This window comes from Brachyistius frenatus, unplaced genomic scaffold (genome assembly GCF_029030835.1).
Source record: "Brachyistius frenatus isolate BFR_SWC_R1_liver_20210118 unplaced genomic scaffold, ASM2903083v1 Contig_23, whole genome shotgun sequence".
In the NCBI taxonomy this organism is placed as follows: domain Eukaryota; kingdom Metazoa; phylum Chordata; class Actinopteri; family Embiotocidae; genus Brachyistius; species Brachyistius frenatus.
The window spans coordinates 4,868,119-4,891,472 of NW_027210622.1; the positions used below are offsets into that span (position 1 = coordinate 4,868,119).

General features: G+C 39.0%; 2 protein-coding genes across 2 annotated transcripts; one reads left to right on the forward strand and one right to left on the reverse strand.

The window, feature by feature from the left end:
* The first annotated feature begins 11,944 nt into the window (after positions 1-11,944).
* On the forward strand, positions 11,945-16,695 carry cdk2ap2 (cyclin dependent kinase 2 associated protein 2). Its single transcript, XM_069697506.1, has 5 exons — positions 11,945-11,993; positions 12,394-12,549; positions 12,886-12,977; positions 13,929-14,049; positions 15,997-16,695. Exons 1-5 carry the CDS (start codon positions 11,972-11,974, stop codon positions 16,062-16,064), a joined length of 459 nt encoding a protein of 152 aa, XP_069553607.1. The 5' UTR covers positions 11,945-11,971; the 3' UTR covers positions 16,065-16,695.
* A 723-nt stretch (positions 16,696-17,418) lies between these two features.
* On the reverse strand, positions 17,419-22,004 carry aip (aryl hydrocarbon receptor interacting protein). Its single transcript, XM_069697505.1, has 7 exons — positions 21,872-22,004; positions 21,184-21,366; positions 20,905-21,093; positions 20,151-20,327; positions 19,876-20,017; positions 18,666-18,895; positions 17,419-18,538 (listed from the first exon to the last, which is right to left on the reverse strand). Exons 1-7 carry the CDS (start codon positions 21,968-21,970, stop codon positions 18,533-18,535), a joined length of 1,026 nt encoding a protein of 341 aa, XP_069553606.1. The 5' UTR covers positions 21,971-22,004; the 3' UTR covers positions 17,419-18,532.
* Positions 22,005-23,354: the final 1,350 nt, after the last annotated feature.

Below are 23,354 nucleotides of genomic sequence, written 5' to 3' on the forward strand. Positions count from 1 at the left end.
ATCAAAAAAGTTCATTTTATTTCTCATTAATGTACACTCAGCACCCCATCTTGACAGAAAAAAACAGAAATGTAGAAATTTGTGCAAATTTATTAAAAAAGAAAAACTGAAATATCACATGGTCATAAGTATTCAGACCCTTTGCTGTGACACTCATATTTAACTCACATGCTGTCCATTTCTTCTGATCCTCCTTGAGATGGTTCTACTCCTTCATTGGAGTCCAGCTGTGTTTAATTAAACTGATTGGACTTGATTAGGAAAGGCACATACCTGTCTATATAAGACCTTACAGCTCACAGTGCATATCAGAGCAAATGAGAATCATGAGGTCGAAGGAACTGTCCAAGGAGCTCAGCGACAGAATTGTGGCAAGGCACAGATCTGGCCAAGGTTACAAAATAATTTCTGCAGCACTCAAGGTTCCTAAGAGCACAGTGGCCTCCATAATCCTTAAATGGAAGAAGTTTGGGACGACCAGAACTCTTCCTCGACCTGGCCGTCCAGCCAAACTGAGCAATCTAGAGTTTGCCAAAAAACACATGAAGGACTCCCAGACTATGAGAAATAAGATTCTCTGGTCTGATGAGACCAAGATTGAACTTTTTGGCGTTAATTCTAAGTGGTATGTGTGGAGAAAACCAGGCACTGCTCATCACCTGCCCAATACAATCCCAACAGTGAAACATGGTGGTGGCAGCATCATGCTATGGGGGTGTTTTTCAGCTGCAGGGACAGGACGACTGGTTGCAATTGAAGGAAAGATGAATGCGGCCAAGTACAGAGATATCCTGGAAGAAAACCTCTTCCAGAGTGCTCTAGACCTCAGACTGGGCCGAAGGTTCACCTTCCAACAAGACAATGACCCTAAGCACACAGCTAAAATAACAAAGGAGTGGCTTCGGAACAACTCTGTGACCATTCTTGACTGGCCCAGCCAGAGCCCTGACCTAAACCCAATTGAGCATCTCTGGAGAGACCTGAAAATGGCTGTCCACCAACGTTCACCATCCAACCTGATGGAACTGGAGAGGATCTGCAAGGAAGAATGGCAGAGGATCCCCAAATCCAGGTGTGAAAAGCTTGTTGCATCATTCCCAAGAAGACTCATGGCTGTACTAGCTCAAAAGGGTGCTTCTACTCAATACTGAGCAAAGGGTCTGAATACTTATGACCATGTGATATTTCAGTTTTTCATTTTTAATAAATTTGCATAAATTTCTACATTTCTGTTTTTTTCTGTCAAGATGGGGTGCTGAGTGTACATTAATGAGAAATAAAATGAACTTTTTTGATTTTAGCAAATGGCTGCAATGAAACAAAGAGTGAAAAATTTAAAGGGGTCTGAATACTTTCCATACCCACTGTATATTTGAAGAGTTGAGATGTCATGGCCCTGCCCCAAGACTTGAATATGATTCTGCCTGTTGCACTTAGATGTTCCTACTTTCATAAAAGAAGTGAACAGCTCTGGAAAAAAGGTTGCAAAAGCACATGGTGAACAAAGCTATTTGCAGAGAATGATGATTGCATATAATTAAAGAATGATGGGACAGAAGCACTGCTCTCAATTTGAGTCTGCCTGACCTTCAGTGCATTTGTCTATTATCAAAATGCCACAACCAAGTTTTATATTTTTCGTAATGATAGGAAAAATTACGGAACAAAAATTACTCTGGAAAAAGCAGCATGTTAGTTTCAAAAGTGTTTCACATTTTATCCTTTTGGTATTTGCCTCTGGACTGCAGTGCCTCATCTCCCTGTCGTTTACCTGTTGTGTACTTAAACACAGAAGCAGCAATACACACACTGCCGCAGCACACCGTCATGACACTTCACCACTTATTTTGTCAAGGTGACAAAACAACTTGTTCACAGTTATTTTGATCTGTTCTTGTTTGCAAGAATCTGTCGTGTTTACACAACCTTAGAAATCAGCCACAGCATGTCACAGGAACGCTCCGGTACTTAAACAAATAGAACTACAGTCCTGGCTGTCGTGTAAGGAGAGCCAAGTAGTGCCCGATACCAAATCTAAACAAGCTCCTATATTTATACTTATAAAACACGAATAATGAAAAAATAACTATCAAGTACACTATAAACGCTACATGTTTTCAGATAAGCCACTAAGGAGCCTTTAGGCCAGACCTGGGCATTGTACGGCCTGCGGGACCGGCCCGCGTGGGTTCGATGGTAAATTAGGAATCAAACGTAAATAAGTGTACATCATGCATGTGTAACCCAGGTAATGTTCAGTAGCCCAATTTACAGACGTTCCCTAAACATCTCACCTCACGAGCTAGTGGTCTGAACATCCTGGCGTTGCACGTAGCAGAGCCCTTAGCCCAACAGCTAACACATAGCAGCTATGTAATGGCTGTTATGAAAGCCACATTTACACATTGTCTTGATGATAAAAAGTATCGAAGACCGACATTTAGTATTCACAGACAAAGCAAGAGACCATCTACTAACAATAAATAATAGTCTGATTGTCATTTATAGGCAGACTGCGTAGTGGCATCCTAGGCATATTTTACTTTCTTATTTTTTAATTATGTGTATTTCTAACTCTTAGAGACCTACCATTGACCAGATTCTTTTCTGGGTGGTGTGGATGTGAGGAGTGGTCTGGCTGCCCCGCTGTTGATTCTGAACTACTAGTTTTTGCTTTTTTTGATGGCTTCCTGAAGAAATCCGAAAGTCGGTTTTACGTTGCCATTTGCATCAGCTGTTGGGGTCAATAAAATAAAACCTTTGACCTTTCTATCTGAACTTCAACGTCATTTACCAGGCCGTAAGTTGGAATCATAAAATTCTGCTCTTAACCGCTTACTGGAATGAAAATATCATTAAAATATAAACATACCCAACAAATATTAAATACAACTTTTATCTATTGATTTTCTTTCTTTATAGCTGTGGATCCGCCAGAAGGTTCTGCAGCACAGCAGTAATCTGCGCACCCCAACTCCCAAAGCCTTGATTAATAAAGATTGTATTACACATTTGATTTATTCTGTCAAAAGACTCATTCTGATGGTTCACATTTAATTTATAAAACCGTGTAAAGCTTCACAAAGTCAGCATGGTTTAATCATTGGGATTGCCACTGTAAATGTAATCATATATATATTGTAAAAGTAAATAAGGGACCTGTTACTAATTCACTTGTGTTTTTTTAACCCTTAATAATTATCATCCAAATATAAATGTGATTATTTGTTGTTTTTAATTCAACGAGAGGAGCAAAGTAAAGCAGGTAAAAAGTGAAAAAGAATGTTTAATTTCAACCATTTCTCCAAAAAAATAAAATACTTCTAACTCTCTCAGAGCTGTAAGGCACCCCAAAGTTGCCAATGAGAGAAAAAAAAATGTTTAACTGTGCATGAAATAGAAAATCAAAGCCACAATTTGTTCAGCAGACTTGTTCAGCTAGAGTTGGAGAAAGCTCATCTTATATGTGAAAGGAAAGGAACAAATACTGCAGTGTTGGGTTCCCAAGAAAGCTCTCGAATATGATGGAGGTAGTTCTTCCATCCACTCAGGCCAGCAGCAGCAACATGTGGGCCAGTGTATGATTCTAAGAAGGAAATGGAAGCAATGAAATGGAAATATATCAAGTTGATTTAGCTCAGTTAGTGTGTACAGTACAAGCCTATTTGGGTTGGAAAAATGGAGTTGTACCATTTTTACAAAAAACACGTCACAGTAAGAAAAGTGCATATATTAAAACGTAATCGGGGCAGCGTGGTGGTGCAGTGGTTAGCAATGGCACCTTACAGCAGGATGGTTCATGTTTCAAACCTGCCAGTCAGCTGGGGTTTATCTGTGAGGAGTTTGCACGTACCTGCGTGGGTTTTCTCCAAGTGCTGCAGCTTCATACAGTTCAAGGACCTGCATGCTCGGTTAAATGTGATTCGAATGTGTCAATTTGATCCTGATTAGTTATCTTTTTTTCTGTGTTGGCCCTTTGATGGCCTGGCCGCATGTAACCCCGCCTTACTAAGAAAAATGTGATCCCGTACAGGATGTAGCAGGTATAGATAATAAATGGAGTTTCAAGGTCCTTGTATTGTTCAGGTTAACTCCCTGGCTGGCTTGCTGGAACTGAAAAGAACAATTTTTCATGTTGTTAGTGTGCTCTCCCAAGACTGTGTACTGTAAAGAGAGAAAAAGACTTAGAGTTCATGATTTAATAAGTGCATGATGAATGGGCGGCCTTCATTCTAAGGCAACAAGAGTAATGATAGAGATGAATAACTATTCATTAGACACATAAGCCTAGAAGCTATACTTAACTGATAACATGGAGAAAGTTTACAACTTCTCTGTAGATATACACAGCACACATATGGATAAATTACATAATATGAGGTTAGATGTTGAGTCTCGCTACAGAACTTGAATCAGAGCGTTACAAATATGCTTTCGGAATCTTTTCCAGCACCATTAATCTAAATGTGTGCAGCCCTTGTTTAATAAAACACTCTATGGCCTCAAGTGACAGTTGGCTGGGGGTAGCAGTGAAAGTGAAATGCCTGGTAAAGAAGAACCTTTTAATGGGAAAACGCATATAAATATTTTTTTTGTAATTAGTGTATTTAGGCTAAAATTATACAATTTCAGATGTGTCCTCCAAGATACAGACATTCAATTCTTGATTATCAAAGCTATGAAAATGAAATTCATGATTTTTCGATAACAACACATAAAATCATCCTTAATGTATCGTGAGTGCTGTTGATAATACAGTAATTAAAGCTATGTGTCATATAGAGCAAGGAAACTGAAGCCACAAAACACCTCTGCAGTGGTGGAAAGTGCATTTACTCAAATATTATATGCCTACTTTAGTACCATTTGCAGGTACTTGTATTTCCCATATCTATGCTACATTTTAATGTTTTTATTTTAATCAGATGGTACCATCAATCTCTCATAAGAAGACAACAGTAGGTGAAAGTAAACTTAACTCTCTGACATAAAAGTTATAAATACTAGAGCTCCTCAAGGCTGTGTAAGCTGCCCCCCTAATTTTTGCATTATATATGAAATATAAGTACACAAACAACTACATCATCAAGTTTTATGATGATTGACAAAAGTTTCAGACATATAAGTCAGAGACAAAAAAGATCGTTGAGTGTTTTCACAACTTGATGGTAAAAGTTTTAAAAAAAAAAAATTATAGAAATGGTATTCGATCCCAGGTCTGCGGGGGATTACAGCCCAATTTCAATCAGCAGGGAGAGCTGAGAGAATAATAACTTTCAAGAAATTTCAGTTAAAGTGTGCTCATCGAGCAAAGTGCTGTCTGGTTGGTCCCAAATCCGTGAGTGTCTCTAATGTCTGCAAAGATTCAGGTAGCTATTAAATGTATCATTTGTTTTTGCATTACAACATGGTTTGGTAACCTTTGTGTCAAATCTCAACTCCGAAACTGATTTGACAAGCCAGAAAAATAATTGGCATGCTGCCCCCATGTCCTCTCAAGTAGATAGTGAGGAGGCAGAGCCGTAAATTATCTGTGACCCAAACCACATTCTTCAAAAAGTGTTGGAGCTCATGCCTCTGCACAATAACGCAAAACTGATTGTGAGGAAACTCAAAAGTTATCTTCAAACAAATTCTTTCAATTCAGCCTTTTGAGGGCTCTTTACTTCAATAATCTTAAACCAGCCTAGTCGTCCTTGACTTAGCTCTTTCATATAGTAGAAAAGGTCAAATAGTTATTACAAAAGTATATAACAGAACCTTCTAATTTTTTTTCTTTCTTTCTTTTTTTGTCACTCATAAAAGTCACCCTACCCTAACTAAACTATTTAGCTGTATCAAAAGAATATAAGACTTCAGCTCCACCACTATCAATATGACCAATCTAATAATGTCATATCCTCTGAGAAAGTCTGAGACCTCTAAATTCAACACTGTTTTTACAATCTATTGGAGTTCTACTGTAAAGTCAAGAGTACATCCTGGGCTTTCCTGTGGAGCCACATTTGTAAAGGAAGTGGTTAACAGAACACGCTGACTTTCATTTAAAAAAAATCCGGACTTTGCAGCTTTCTCATTTTCTGGCGAAAAAGGTATTAAGTGATTCATTTTTTGCCGTTATTATGTTTCTATTTCAAAGGATCAAATTGTCATCAATTCATCAATATTTGAGTCTTAACTTCAGCTTAGTAATGTTCCATAAGTGCACAAAAATTGTAACCCTTTCTAAACACAACTTTTATTTAATGGCCTTTGTAGTAGACAGGAGGATTTACTAACTACTAACTTTTAACCAATCTCAAACAAAGTGTACAGGTCCTTGTGAAGGAGTATACTTTGCATGCCGAGGCTGGACACAACCACCAAGACAGGGGAACCTCTGAGCACCTCAAATGGGAACATCTGGGTCTCAGGAGGATATAAAATAGTATAAGCCAGAGCAAGTAGTTTTGTTTTTGATACTTTCGATTGTTTTTATTTTAGCAGATAATACTTTAATACTATGATTTTGAATGCATGACTTTTACCTGTGGTAAGTTACACTTATTTAGTTAGTAAAAGATCTGAGTACTTTAAAGATTTTTTTTCAAAAGAAATTGCTTTAAGCCTCATCACGTCAAGCATTCAATTCTGATGATAAGCAATCTATGATTCATCTCCGGGTAAGATATGAAAAAACTATTTTTCTGCGTTCAGATCAACCCACTGCTATTCCCGAGTGTAATATTTGATCCTGCACTATTACCCTCACGCATCTAATTTTTCTTCATTGTACAATATTCAGGATGCTGAAATCTACAAACACTTTGGGGAATAACCAGTGTTAATGCATGTATGCATGTATTTTCACAGGAACAGGTTTACACATACCTTATTTAGCATAATGCAACTTTTACCACAAAACATCACCTATTTATTTCCCCTCCTTTTTAGCCCTGCCAGAGACAAAGAAAAATCCATAAGCATGACACTTGTGTTTTTTTAATTGGTCTCCTTCGGACAGGTCCTTTGAATTATGAAACCTACAATAGGCCATTGTACCATCTTAGCCATTTTTTTCTAATTGCATCATCTTTTAAATCATTCTAAATAGATGCTGTCCAAATCTTTTCCTTCTCCTTTGTTGCAGAGAAACTATTACATCATCCCTCTTGCCCCTACAGTACCACACCTTTCTACATTTTCTTGTTTTAAGAATCCTTAAATCAGGTCCCAGCTACAGTTGTAACTCTAGTATGAGTGCAGACACTTTACTTTGCACATGCACATCTTCAGCTCTTCAGTCACTTAGATCTACATTCAGCTGCAACTGCTGCTGATATTGCTTTGGTTTGAGGTGCACAAACAGCTTATTGATTATAAGTATATTGAGGTCACCTACTAAATGACCCACATTTACTAACACACATACTTATAAATGAGCAAGCATTGTTTGAGTTAGGGGTCACACTGCAGAAGTGTTTGAGGGCCTATTTCAGTCCAGAAAGCAGATAGTGATCCACTGGTTAGGCTCACTGCTGAACATCTACTGGCCTATGTTTTTTTCTCTCACAACCATCCCTGTAAGAGAGAATTTGTTTGTAACCCAAATCATTTTGTTAATTGAATTTTGAATGTAGTATGAGGAATTCACTCAAGAAACAGTTTTTTAGTGTTTGCATAAAAAGACACAAAACTACCTTTATAACTGCCTAATTAGGACACCAGAAAGCACCACAAACACTTACTGTCACTATTAAAGACACGATACCGGTCAGTGGGTAGAACAATTTGTATGGTTTTCGTAAAATCAACAAATTTGATCTGTTCTCACTTGAACTCAGCCGAGAAAAAAGGATCCACTGGGTTTCTACGACTTTGTTCTACCTTCTTTATTGATGTAATAGTACCAATGTGAAAAGAAATTGAAGTCTTTTTAACTTTCCTTTCATTATGGAGTTTCAAAGTGAATTCTGAAATGGGGAATACTTCTTTGTCATTCTAGTTTTTAACAGAAATACATCAACGAAAGCTTTTAATCTGCCACGAGCCCAATACCTGTTTTTAATTCATTAAAATTCATACGAATGCCGGCCTAAACGTCTCTCAGGAAAAACCTCAGAAGCCACTGCTCTGCGTTATTAATCCGGCTCTAAGTGTCTGCTCAAGTAAATTAATTTCCTTATTTCAGCTGATCTATCTTAAGACCTCATTAACTAAATGTCATATTTTAAATTAAATATGATAAATATTACATTGCCTATTATAATATTCTGATATTGAATATTGTCAGTCAAAGAGAAGAATAGAATCAAAAGAACAAGAAACATATTGAATGTTTTTCTCAGTGATTGTTCTTGCTGATTGTCATTGGTTAAAAACCATGTTAAAGTACGAGTAAATACTGTAACACATTCAAACCCTTGAGAACAAGGCCTTACATGATAAATCCAATCATGTTCAAAAACCTAAGGAGTGTCCAGAATCTGCCAATAAATGTAATTTACAGTACTACGTAGAGTTAATAAAAAAAAAGACTGACACTGCTGTCATCACTGGCACAGGGCAGGAGATTAGATGAGATTAGATGAGACCAGACTATCTAATAGATCACTTGTTGCATTTTGGGAAAGATGACACACTCATTAAACAGTGAATGATACCACAAGGGGTCAAACAAGGAGCACTGTGTTCTACTCTTTTTTCTTGTCCTTGTTCATGTCCTCTTAGCCAGGAACCATATTTTATAAACACTTGTTATAGGTCACCTGGTTAAAGCTAAGGTCGCCACATGAGGGATAGAAAAGACCTTTCTTGCAATACAGGAATAGAATCGTGACAGAAAGGCCTTTTTTTTTTTTTTTTTAATATAGAAAAGAAATGTGACAGAAAGCTAGTTTCCATATGAAGGACTTTTATATCACATTTTGTGATGGACGTTTGCGTTTTCACTTTCCTTTACGTCTCCAGGACTTCCTGCAAATCATTTTTATATTAAACTTTTACATTGCAAACAGGGACATTATCAAAACAACATCGGTGGTTTGCTCGTTTGGTTAAAGATAATTTGTCTCATTTGATGTATCTTGAAAAAACACATGTCAATGAACAGCCAGTTGATCCAAGAGGCCAAACAAAAGAAGGGCGACCTAACAATCGTCTGGTTAGATCTCGCAAACGCCTATGGGTCAATCCCACACGACCACTACTACATCCTGGTGGCTATTCAAGAAATGATCACCAGCTATCTCGCAGGGATCAAACTCAGATTCCCATCAGCCTTGAACCTTCTAATAACGGCAGCAGAGGGCATAACCCGAGGCCCCACAGTGGAGTTGGGCATCATCCAGCAGGTAATGCGAGGGTTCATGGACAACTTAACAATAACTATGGTGTCACATGTCCAAGCAAGATGGGTGCTGGAAACCCTGGACAACATAGCCACCTGGGCAAGGTTGTCCTTTAAGGCCAGGAAATCCAAAAGGTTGGTGATCAAGAAAGGCAGTTAACAGCAAGTTCAGCCTCCACGTTCAAGGTGAGATCATTCTATCCATTGAGGACAGCCCGTTGAAGTGTTTGGGGAAGTGGTTCAACGCGTCACTGACAGATGGAGCCAACGTTGCAGACGCTGTAAAGCAGACCGAAGGAAAGCTGAAGAAGATTGACAGGTCAGGACTGCCCGGCAAATTTAAAACCTGTCTGTACTAGCATGGCCTTCTGCCCAGTCTTCTTTGGTTCTTCACAATCTATGAGTTCCCCATGACGTCTGTAGAAGGTATCGAGAGGAAAACCAACAGGCACCTGCAGAGATGGTTGGGAATTCCCCCAATCTTCTCCTCGGTGGGTCTGTACATTCCTTCTGGGCAGCTGCAGCTCCATCTGTCATCAGTTGAGGAGGAATTCAAGGTGGCAAAATGTAGAGTCTTGTTAAGCCTAAGAGATTCCAGCAGAGACCAGGAAAAGCAAACAGGCGTCCCAACAAGATCGGGCCGTAAGTGGGCAACCAATACAGCAGGTGATTAGATAGAAAGTTCACTGAAGCCTTAATGAATCTTTTTTTTTCACCTAAATATGCTAAATTTGTTTGACAGAAGAAATTGTAATAGATTAGTTACTGTTTATTATGTCTCTCTTAATTTGTGAAGTTCTATCTATCTATCTATCTATCTATCTATCTATCTATCTATCTATCTATCTATCTATCTATCTATCTATCTATCTATCTATCTATCTATCTATCTATCTATCTATCTATCTATCTATCTATCTATCTATCTATCTATCTATCTATCTATCTATCTATCTATCTATCTATCTATCTATCTATCTATCTATCTATCTATCTATCTATCTATCTATCTATCTATCTATCTATCTATCTATCTATCTATCTATCTATCCAGTTGTCCTGTATTTTATTTTGTTAGGAACATTTAGAACCGACGTCATAGGTTCCTCTATTAACCAATCATCTTGCTCCAAAAGTAAAAAAACAAAACAACAGTCCACTTGTTCTCTTCTGCGCAGACTCACGCACAGAGGAAGAGCCGGGGCTCACCGTTCATACAAGATTTTTCGTCTCCTTAAAAAGGTAAAAAAAAAAATCCAACTCTATTGAATATTTTGTGATCTTCTCAATGGCCAGAAGCGTCGTTAGCCCTTTCATCATTCACTGTCTGTACGTAGAACATCAAACGCGCCATCACGACTAATTTTTCTGCCTTTTTACTTTTTTTTTTTTTTTTTTTTTTTTTGTTATGCTAACCGGCAAGAGCTAGCTAAGCCAGCTAACGTTAACAAGTGGTGGTTAGCTCGGCACCTTCCTTCGGATTTCAAGCTCACGTCAGCTTTTGTTTCGTTGAGCACCTCCGGGCTCTGCTCGTTTCACTTTGAACGCTCACGGTCAGGTGATCCGCGCTCCGAAAGGCTTCATTAGACCCCGCACACTTGAGCAAATCAAGTGAAATCCATATCTGACTTAACACGTGACCCAGGTGGCTGTCAGACCCTTGAATGATGAGTGAAGACCAGTCTTGAGTGTTTTATACCATTCATAAACAACGTTAGTACACCGATTTAAAAGTAGCATCACTGAGGATTTATTATAATATTTTGTGGCTCTAAAGGGATGGCTGCTACAAGATGACATGACAGGGTTGTTATGGATTGGTTTCTAGAAAAAGCAGCACTGATTTAAAATGCTTTGGATTTGAATGGATTTTCGAATCCACTCTTGTTTAAAAGTGGAATTTAAGTCCTCTTCCCATTTAATTGTGAATTTACCTAAATTAAATCTTTTGGGAGTCGTAAACAACTCTTCAGTTGCTGTCGTTAATTGTAGTTCTACTTGAGTTATTGCAGCTGGTATTTCACAACTGATCTGAGGAAGAGAAAACTGCAGCGGCATTAAGAATAAATCCTGTCACGCATCAAGCCAGAAATCTTTACATTTAAAGTTCAAATGTTGACGTTTTAACCGTTACAAGCACCCTGGCAGCATTTAAGGTTCAGACGTCATGAACCACAGCAGGGACCTTGGTTGCATCTTACTCTTTAACTTGTTTTCTGCCGTCGCCGCTTTCCGTTTTAAAGGCACAAAATCAATCATGAAACTGAAATGTCAAACGCCGATCGGTCAGTCTGGTGTTGCACAAGTGAAGTTGTTTAGATTTAGCCTTGATGTTGGTAGAGCTTTCTCACATTGTTGGGAGTCACTGAATGCCCCAAGATAGGATATTATCACGACACTTTAGTCACAACATGGATATTATTGCCGTTTTAAATATTTTGCAATATGCTGGGTATTGGTGTAACATATTGCACGACACCATGATTTATTACCTTTTTTTTTTTTTTTTTTTAAACTCAAAATGATGTGCCCAAAGGAACACTATGTGAACATCTTTTTTTATTTCATAAAATAAAGTTTGCAGTCTGTTCATCTCACTTCAATCACTTTTATTGCAGCAAAATGGGATTGTGAAGCAGATCAATGGATCAACACTGTCATAAAGGTTGCATTCACCTGACAAATTTAATTATATCATTCAATGTCAATCCTCAGCATTCAAAATTGCAATGCAAAATATTGTGATTCTATTGTTTGATTTTATTTTATTTTTTTCCTAACTCTCCTTTCCCATATGTAGTCAGAAGTATACAGTATACAAAGGCTTGAACATTGCTGTTAGAATTTTTTTTTTTTTTTTAGATCGCTTTGCATCCTACAAACTGGCGGGAAAGTGCATTCACAAGCATGTTTACCAAATACCAAACCAGCACTTGGTTCAGATTGTTGAACGTTTACGGCTTTAATAATTGCAAACCTTGGCTTCCTTCCCGTTATTTTGAAGCTGCATCTGAATTTCATTTTGTTTTACTGTTATTTCTTTGTATTTATGTTCTTTGGATCAGCTCTTAGGAGCTCATCATCAACAGTAAAGCTGTATAAGCACCGGGTTGACGGGACCGAAGGAAGCAGCGTATCGTACGGGGAGCTGCCTGCTGAAATCGCCATGAGCTACAAACCCATCGCTCCGGCGCCATCTGGCTCCAACCACACTCCCCCAGGTACTCTTGAGACCGCACGGCCTTCAATGATGCGCACGCAATTATTGGCTCGTTGTCATTTCTGTGTGTTAAGGATATAAAACATTTCACACCGTGACCACAGAAAACATGGTTTGAAAACGATAACCGGATCCGGTAGTTAAACCGAAAGAACATTAAACCGAGTGATGATGATATCGATATTTAAAAACAAAATGACCCCGGCATTTGAATTTTTACAAACCTTACAGTGTTTATTAATGACTTGTACCTCGCATAGATTAAATCAAATGTTTCGGATGGTAATTCCTCGTCATCATTTCTCTTTATATGATACGTCTATTCTCTTTTGACCAGGCTCCTCTGTGCCGTCTCCTTCTCTCCCCTCGTCGTCTAACTTCAGGCCAGCTTTCAGTGACTTCGGCCCCCCCTCCATGGGCTTTGTTCAGGTATGTCTGTAATACACTCTGCTCGTACTTTGGTTAACACTGCTTGTTACAAACTGGGGAATGTTTCTCGATAGGATAGGGCACCTGGCATGTGATTACCAGGAGATGAGCTTGTATAATACCAGCTAAGCAAATTAATAAATAATTTTAAAAAATGATTTATTTGTCTGGAACAGAGCAAAAATGTTTCAGCCCACGCTGGGCCAAAGGTACCTCATGACTATTAATTCATATAAGAGGATTAATTGTTGCTTATTTTATGATTAACGTTTCCTTCATTTGCAGCTCATGCAACAGATCGTGTTATAATTTCGTGGAGATTTGTTCTTATGCATCCAACAAAAAGACAAAAAAAAAGAAAAAAAGGGGTCAAGACTCCGTCAACAGGAGAGTTTTTAAGTTGAATTTAAATCAGAGCATTCAAATATCCAACAAACGATTTTAAGATATCTAAAGTCAAATTCCTTTCTGTACCAGATGTTTCTCCACATCTATGCTGTATTGAAGTGCAGTAAATATTGACTGTCAGGGAAGGCTGTTACTGAGGCAGCTGCAGATAAACATAGCGAGAGCGCTGAGGGAGCCACGGTGCATGTAAATGAAGAAAAAAAAAAAAAAAAAAGGCACATTATTGTTGGCATAAATTGAAAGGGTGGAAAGGAGAGCTCGATTTCATTACAGTTCTGAAAGCATGACGGTGTGGAAGCGATTAAATGGCAACAGTTATGTATTATCTATCATGTGAAAGAATCAATACGTCAAAAACACTTCAACCCAGGTCATGCGCTTTTACATTAAGTTTGCATTGCACAATGTCCTGGAACTAAAAGTCGACATTTATAATGCTGTTTCTTTTCATTTCTGATGCAAATATTTCAGCTATGACAAGTCTTGATGGATCTTTTTATTTATTTTTTTATTTCCCCGAACATCATATGTTTGTGAACACAGCCTGTCAAAGTGTCCCAGGGGTCCACCTACAGTGAGCTTCTGTCTGTCATTGAGGAGATGAGTCGTGAGATCAGGCCTACATACGCTGGGAGCAAGAGCGCAATGGAGAGGCTAAAGAGAGGTATGTTTCACTTGTAAAAGACGCATCTGTTGTCGGAATACATTTGCGTATTGTGAAAAGGTAAACCGAGTCCTAAAGGCGGTGCAGCTTTTACGATGTAAATGGGCGACGACGCTGGTCATCGAGTAACAGAAAGAAAACAAGACTTCTGCTCTTACTCTTCAGTACAGGCAGATCTGTTCTGTAAATATTGAATTATTTGGTGTAATAAAAGTGCTTGGAGCCTGACAGACACACACACATCCCCTCTTTCGCGGTTGAATTGCTCAGGTAGTATTCATCACCGCGATGTGCGGCGCCTATCAAATGAAACGGCACAAGTTGACCTTACCTGCATCTCCAATGGCAACGTAGCGGCCTGAGCAGGGAGTTCCTGGTCCAGCCGAACATTTTGCTGCATGTCCATTCCCCTGCTTTCTTTTTTCCTCATTTTCCCGTCAATCTCCACCGTCGAATAAAGACAGAAAACGCCCGTAGAAATCAAGACAAATGAATGATGCGTTTGCTTGTCATAGCAGTAATTCAAAAGTTATTACCAAGAGACGTCGGTCCATAAACATAACAATGACGTTTATTTCCACCATGCGCTGAGCACATATTTTCTCATATTGCCAAGTCACAGTGTCCCACCATCATGGTTCCACTACGTAATTATTAAAAACGATATCGCTACTGCCAGTATTTTATGTTGTGATGCATATAAAAACATATTAGTTTCATCTGATGAAATCCTTTTTTCTCCTTGATATACATTATAATATAAGATGATGTAAGATCTGGATAGCCTTGACTGCTATGAAAAAAAAAAAAAAAAAATACATGTATCCTTAAAGTAGTGAAATTACCCTAAAAATAGACCAGAATGTTTTGGGGTCAAAGTATCTTGAACTGTAATGGTTAGTTGATCAACAGAAGAAAAAAAAAATCACCAACTCCTTTGATAATTGATTAAATGTTTTGAGTCATTCATAACAAATTCTCTTGATTCCATGTACTTAAATGTGAATATTTTCTGCTTCCTTCAGTCCTTCATGATAATAAATTAAATATCTTTTAGTTGTGACTGTTGAAGGGAACAAAACAAAACATTTCAGGCTGCACCTCAGACTTTGGGAAACACTTTTTTTTTTTTTTTTTACCATTTTCTGACATCCATCCATTATCGATACCCGTTTTATCCTGAACGGGGGAGGCTGCAGAAGATCCCAGCTCACTTTGGGCGAGGGACAGGTTGCAGGGTCAACACAAACAGACAGACAAACAAAGACCACTCGCGCGCTCATTCACCCCTAAGGGAAATTTGTAGAATCACCAAATTAACCTGCCGTGCATATTTTTGGATGGTGGGAGGAAGCCGGAGTACCCGGAGAGAACCCACGCAGGCGCAGGGAGAACATGCAAACTCCGCACAGAAAGGCTCCGGGCCGGGATCCAACTCGGAGCCTCCTCGCTGTGAAGCGACAGTGCTAACCACTGCACCACCGTGCTGCATTTTTACACATTTGTTATCAAATGAATCATAAAATGAATCAAGGAAAAAAAAAAAAATTGCTAGATTAATTGTTGATTGCAGCCGTAAACACTTCCGTCTTTGTAATTAAAATGCTAGTCTTTCACTGAGGATCTTCATTAAACGGTAATTATCCTCCTGAATGACGAATTGTATACAGATGTGGCTTCATTGGGGTCATGAGGCACGGTTGCCCCCGTTTATGGGAAATGTGCCAGCTTGAAATAAACCGTAATTATCCGTGAACTCGACCAGCAGTTTTCTTGCTCAACAGACCTATTGTTATTTCAGCAAAAAAAACAAAACAGGTTTTGGGTGCATTAGTTTCTTCACGTTGGGGTCGACTGACGCTGAACATTTCTACATATTGATTTTTTTTTTTTTTACCTTAATCTATTTGTCCCTTTTTTAATTGACCTCATGTTTGTATTGTCCAGGTATAATCCATGCCCGTGCACTGGTCAGGGAGTGTCTTGCAGAGACTGAGAGAAGCGCCCGTACATAACCTTTTGGGAAAGTCCCCTCACCCGTCACTGTTTCCCTGCAGAAGCCTGCCCTCATCATGATCCTCACTGTATGTTTTATGACCACTTTTTATCCTCTCACCTTGAGCTTTCTTTGCTGGCTTTTTACAGAAGCATTATGTCCCTCTCGTGTCCTCTGTCCACTGCATTTGACCACATCCATTTTTCATGATGACAAACTTTCTGTGACCTCCGGGCCGAATGCAAAACCACGTTTTTTTACCTATTTTAAAAAAAAAAAAAAAAAGAGTGGGGCATTTCAGCAGTTTTTGTGTCAAACTCTGGGTAAAAACGTAGTAAAATGGATGGGAATGTTTCTATTACTCTTTGTTCAATAATGGCAATTGATCAAGAAAGTTGATTTCTTTTCTTTAATGACATCGCTGTTCAAACTTCACTGATCCTCCAGTTTCTCCAGTCTGATCTTGAATATACCCTTTTTTTTCCCCATTCACCCTTGCTTTGTTTTCATCATGTCTTGTAGTACAACCACACATTAGATTCTCATTCCCATGAACTCTGTACATCAAGTCAGTTTGTTAGTATGGAAATTTTGTAAACCAGATTTTTGCAGTTCGGTATGTATATCTTAATTAAATAACAAAAAAACGATTTTGTGTTTTTTCTTTTTAATCATCTGTGAAACATTTTCAGCTTTCTATTAAATTGGTGGATACATTTTAGACTGTTATAGCTGTAGAGACACCCTTTCTATGATTTTTTTTTTTTTTTTAAAGTTGAGGTTAAATGTTTTTTTACTGACCTCGGCAAAAACAGTTTGACAAACAAACTCTAAACACAAAGTTCACTTGCTGGAAACCTTTCAGGGCTCGCTGTCACCAAACCCAAATTCTCAGAGTAAATGGGGTCTTGCCTTCCTCTGTAGGGAATCATTCCCGCTCGTCGCATCCTACTTGGCGTAGACTTCGGGTTAATTTGGAAACTACTGCTGCAGCCTTCAACCAAGGAGCATTGATCACTGAAACTACCGGTGCTGCAAATATATTCAGGAAAAAATGTAGGATGACTTCAACGTTATCACTCTTAACCAGACATTTGATTGGTCCATCCTTGAGTCCTTGAGAGTGGTTGAGGAAACATTAATGCAAACAGTTTCTAGACTGCAAAGGAAACTGAAACTGTGAGCAAGTCTCTTTAACACCAGGCAATACTTAATCTGACAAACGCCACAACACCTGAACGCTCTGAAAGACTCGAAGAGAAACTTTTTTTTTTTTTTAATTTTGAAGGATTATCCAATTGATACAAGAGGACACCGATACAAATCATCTGACTGGAGGTATTGTATTTAAAAATAAAAAATAAAATACAACATGGGGGATAAACATTTATTTCAAGTTACAATTATCACACCCTCAGTAAGATCTCACCTCAGACAGGCTTGGGCTAATGATTTACTGCTTCTCATGAACAGTGGTGAGTAGCTCTTCCTAAAGCGAGTGAGGGAGATACTGTGGCGTTTTTGCCGAGTACATCTCGACAAAAACAATATAATGGCGCTATTTATTACATATGTGAAATAAGTACATCGGGGGGGAAACAAAGACAATACAAGTCCGTGTGTTTTATATAATGATTGTCACAGACAGTTCAGTTTCATGAGCCACCAACCACACGGAGCGATGCGACTGCTATGACCAGGATAGAAAAGGGGAGTCTGGCTATGCGAGGCAGAGGTCTGAATGTGAGTGTGTGTAATGTGAGTCCATGCTCAAGAAAAAAAAAAAAAAAAAAAAAAAAGATTTTCTGAATGGAGAGCACTTCAGTCTGGAATTGGACTCTGCTGTAATCTCTCCTCGTTGATTACGAAGAATTTTAAGGATTGTCATTGACATCTTTGCACATATTTCAGATAAAAGCAACAAAACATGCTTAACCTACTTGTTACTAATACTACGGGAAACTGGTGTTTGCTGTATAAACCGGAAGGTAAGCTCGTAATGATATGAAAAGGAAAAAGACTCTCCCCGCTGTGGATCTGGTTAAAGCTTGTGCTAAGGACAACATTCTGCGGGATGTCCACGACTGGGAGCGAGTCGTTCACTGAGAAACGTTCCGAATCTGTACGAGGTTCAAGTGAAAACTCTGTATCGAGGGTTCCCTTAAACTGAATGAATATGATGCACTGAATATACGGCCCTGCTGGCCAGTACAGATGTGACGTTTCCATGGGGTTTGGATTTCATTCGTGCAGCTGATAATATCGGCACGTTCTTAACAAAGCCTTCAATTTTACATTTAGAAAGAGGGAGTTGAGAAGCATAATGCAGGAATGCAGGCTGCGTTTGTGTATATGACCTGACGGTGTGTACCACGGAGAGCAGGATTGCTGAGTGTTTGGCTTGGGTTCATTGGATAAAACTAAAACCCCAGGTGCTGTTTCTCCTCCATCTTGAAATGCGTAGGCATTCTCTCGGCATAAAGAGCTTCAACCCTGTGAAGAGAATAAAGGACATAAGGTGCTTCATCAAAACGGTTTCATCACACAAGCTTCTCATTTTAACTCGGTATCTGTCCATAAAGTGGATAAAAGTAATGAACAGAACTCAAAGTGGACTGACTGTGGTGGCAGTGGCTGGCGGCGCGTTGTAGTTGAACAGGCCTTTGTAGCGACCCTTTTCCTCCTTTTCCTTGGAGCGGATCTTCCCCTCCATGAGCCTCACCTCCTTGGCCACAGACGGACCCAGAGAGGGGTCCAAATCCAACACCTTAGCAAAGTCCGCTCGCGCCTCTGTCTCATTCCACACCGCGGCGTGGGCTTTAGCCCGCTTGTAGAAGGCCTTCACGTTGTCTGTACATACAAGATCAGAGCAAACCAAGAACAGCGGTAAACGAGGCTTTCTGTACAAGATGACAAAACAAAAACAACAAAAAAAAGTAGAGAGGATAGTCACGTCTAGGTTCTAATGAACCTGCAGGATCTGAAACTCTCCAAAACAACATGTCACCGAGCAACGTTACAGTACACTTGTGTGACAGACACATGAACCGCGGTGCAACTCAGCTGCTGTTAGTGACTACAAACAGTTTGTCCGGGAATCACCCGGTAACCTGAATAAATGCAGTAGAACAATCCATGTAAAATCTATTACGCTAGAAATTATACTATGCAGTGAATATAGTTACTTTCTGGTGGTGCTGTAGGTCCTCTTAGGTCTTCTTAGGCAGTTTGGCATAATTATTAAAAATGTATCACTGTTTTACTGCTAAAAACTGGGCTACATTTTTCATTGTGCTAACTACAAACTACAAGAGTCGCTGTAAAAATAAACCAAAGGGGAGAGACTAGTTTTTACGAATGCGGTATGCAAGAATTTCTGATCTGCAAACCGATCTGTCCACACGAGTCGGATCCAAAAGATTTTACACTGATTAACAAAATCGCACGTAAAAGATGACGCTTTGAAGGACGATGTGATGATTTGTTCCTGTTACTACAGATGAGTGATAAAAAAAAGAATAACAACACAAAGTATAAGCAAATATTGTGGAGGACATCACAGCAGCTTCAGTGAGCTTTGGTAGAGAATCTCTGAGCTCTACTGGAGGGATTCACACTATCCAGCCGCAAGATATTCCCTCATTTGACGTGTTCGTGATGATGAAAACAGCAGCTTTCCCCCACATTCATTTTGTTTTTGTGTTTCACTCGTTTCCTAATTTAAAATCAATCCTAAATATTGCGCTCCCTGTTTGAACTCATAAATAATGGTAATCTCTGGTAGCAGCAAAAATGTTTCCTCTCTGCTTGTACCAACAACAAAGCCTTACCTTCATATTTGAAGAGCAAGGCGGTGCAGTGTTCGATGACTTCGTAGTACTGGCCCTGGAGTAACTGGCACTGACAGTAGTTGAGAAGCAGCGGCGTGATCATGTGGTCCAACTTCACCCAAGCTTCATCTCCAGGATGCTCCTGAAGGAAGAAACAAAAGCCACGGATTCTTTTAATTCCAATTTACTCAAGAACTAAAAAAAAAAAAAAGAATTTGATATTAATGTATTCTTGCTTACAGTAATGAAATACAAAGTACTGACTGACGCCTAACCTTCATCTGTAGATTTTTGAGACAGGCAATGCCATTGTAGTACTTGTCTGTGGCCTCCTTAATCTGTCCCTGTTTGAAGAGCGCGTTGCCATCCGTGTGGATCTGAGGCACGAGATCAAGTTTCTCTTCATCTGTCATTGCCCACACGTCCAGCTGGAACGACCCGGGACGAAGAACCTGAGCAGAGAGAGTGCAGCGGTAAATCTGTAGTTCTTCTTCGTAACACATACAAATTCTTCAGCGTTCACACTGTATAGTTTACTTTTTGAGTTTATTAGGCACAGCAGGAGTTGGAATGGAACTGTGGGCACTTCCACCCCCCAAGTAATCTACCTAATTTGTACAAATGGAGCATTTTCCTATACATTACTATAAGTTCTGTGTTCACAGCCCTACTCTGCTAAAAACAGCAGAAAATGTAGTACTTTAAACTCCATATTCATCTAACAGCTTTAAGACACTACAATTTTCTTACATTTTAAAGACCAAACAGCAAATCGATTGGGAAAAAAAAAAAAAAAAAAAAAAATCAACAGATAATGAAATAATTGTTATTTGCAGCCCTTCTTCTTCGGTTACATTTTTTTTTTTTTTTAAAGGCTCTAAAGAAAATGTTTATATTTACATTTATGTTCTAATTAAAATCGCAAGTAAGAAAAAAGGTATTGGTGGCAAAACTCTGGCATTGTGTTGGTTCCATGCTTAGCCCCGACTGCAATGATATTAAACTCTGGTTTCGCTCCGTCCTGCTCACCTCCAGCAGGTCGATGCTGAAGACCAGAGGCTGTGGACTGGCTTGAAGCTGGTCCAGGTCTTTGTGGCCCAGAGAGTGGTGGGAGTGGATCTGGGCAATGCCGCAGCAGTGCCTCTGACCTTCCAGAGGATCCTTACCAGCACTTATGTTTCTCAGGGACTGGGACACGAGCGGGTACAACGATGTGTGCTGACGAAATAGGAGGCAAACAATACAAATCAGCAGTGAATAAGAACAAGACAGCCGACCTATCAAGTACAGGATTTGCTGTTCACCAACCTTGGTGTCGCAGTTAAATTCTGCAACTTCGCCTTGTCTCATGGTGATGATGACTCTTTCCCACACAGCTAGTTTAAACTTCTTGCCCAGGATGAGCTCCATGGGTTTGCTACGCCCCCCCATAGTTCTGGAGTCATCCAGCACAGTGCCATCACACAGGCTGGTGCGGTAGTGAAAGATCACCTGGTAATTAAAAACAATATATACAATACAATACAATATATATATGCTTGTTTATCCGGAAGAAAAACAAGAGAAATCTGCACTTCTCGGACGGGCCTGGAGAGCGTCGACGCTCCATTATATTCTGACCACTCATAACGACGGAAAATTGATTGACACGGTTTACCGACGAATCAGAATTCACAAACACATACCATCCTGTCCCGCCCCCCTATCTTTCTGTCAGATGGAAGAAGAAAAAAAAAAACAGGAAAAATAGTGCCAGGCTAAAAAAAACAACAACAACAGCTAATATTGTATCACCACGAAGAAAGCCAAAAGTCGCAAGCTTGTCCTATGTACGGACGAAAGGCATTTGGCGTCACATTAATCTGAACTAATTGAGCCCGGTGCGTTAGCAAAGACACCACCGCTGATAGCATTAGCTCACGCGCATCGTCGCATTCTTTAGACTAATTTAGAAGACAGGACTCAAAACATTCAACACGTAACACCGTAGTTTTACCTTGGTCCCATTGGGGAAGGTCGACAGCTCTCCTTTACCAGGACTGACCAATTTCTTTCTTATTCCTTCTTCGAAAAGCTGGCGTGCCTCTTCCTCCATCCTTGACCCGAGTCTCAGCTCACGACTAGTGACGATGTTTGCCGAAGGGAGGTGTTTCGTAAGACTTCGCCTCGTCCTCGGGCGTCACTGCAGAAGCGACGATGAATAACCAGAAGCAGTTTTAACACCTGTTGGAGGTTTTTTTTTTTTTTCTCACAGCAGGAAAAAAAAAAAAAAAAAAAAAAACATCTGCCAAGATCTTTGCAGATGTTTTATTAAGCGTATTTTAAGAACTCGCTATGGAAAAACCCAAAGAAGACATATTTCTTAAAACGCATTTGAAACAACAGTAGTAATGTCAAATAATCATAAATGTAAGTGATGTAAATTTTGCAATCAAGACTGTATTTTGTTTTCCTCCTGAAGAATGTTGAGCAGTGTCACACTACTGTCAGACTAATTGTTAATTTGACCAACAAGATTGTTGTCAAAACACATCATTTCTGGATGTGTTGTAATACTTTTGTCTGGTGTGATATAGCTCTGGTTCTTTTCTAATTGTTATACTTGTATATTATACTCTGTAAACCGATTTTTTTTATTTTGTTATCTTTGTAATCTCTAGTTATTTAAATTAAAAAAAAAAAAAAAAACAGCATCAACAACATCTAATACAACATGCAAAATACCCAGTTTCTTTCTAATTCATGAGAATTCACATAATCAGGTCTTAGTCCACCGCACATGGGATTTTTAGTTTTTATGGGATGGCTCGTACATTTTTTTCAAAATGCACATCTCATTCTTCATCACCAATAGTAGAACATTAACTCGATTATAATTCAGGTAGCCCACTTGTGTGTAGGTTACTTAAGTAGTATAAAAAACATAATAATTAAACTGGAATGAGCCATTCTGATGCCTAATGAGTACATTTTTATGTGAATGATTATGTACTCTTACCTTCGAACAGTGGTTAGTCCAAGACTTGTTGAATATTTTAATAGCTGTATTTCTACTTTTAATTAAAGGTTGGAATACTTTTATCATTCAATAGACAGATTCACATGGTGGTCTGGATGCACATATCGTTCTGATTGGATGGAAAGTGTGCATTAAAACTATCTGCACAAAGACTCTCAAATCTACATTCAAATCCAAATCTAGACCCAAGAAAAGCAAAAAAAAAACAAGTGAATATATTTCTTCTTTTTTGATCTATGTAGGGTGAGAGCACAATAAATAAAATAAACTTTGCCTCTGTATTTGGCTTTGCAAGTTTTCGACTTAGCTGCAGGTTAGACACCAGCCCAGGCTATAGTTTGCAGCAAGGCATGATGTGCGCGACATTCAACTTTTCCCAATCGGAAAACTACTCACGCAAATTAAAATATACAAACATTTTATTGTAATTTCACAGTCATTATTCACACAACATGGAAAA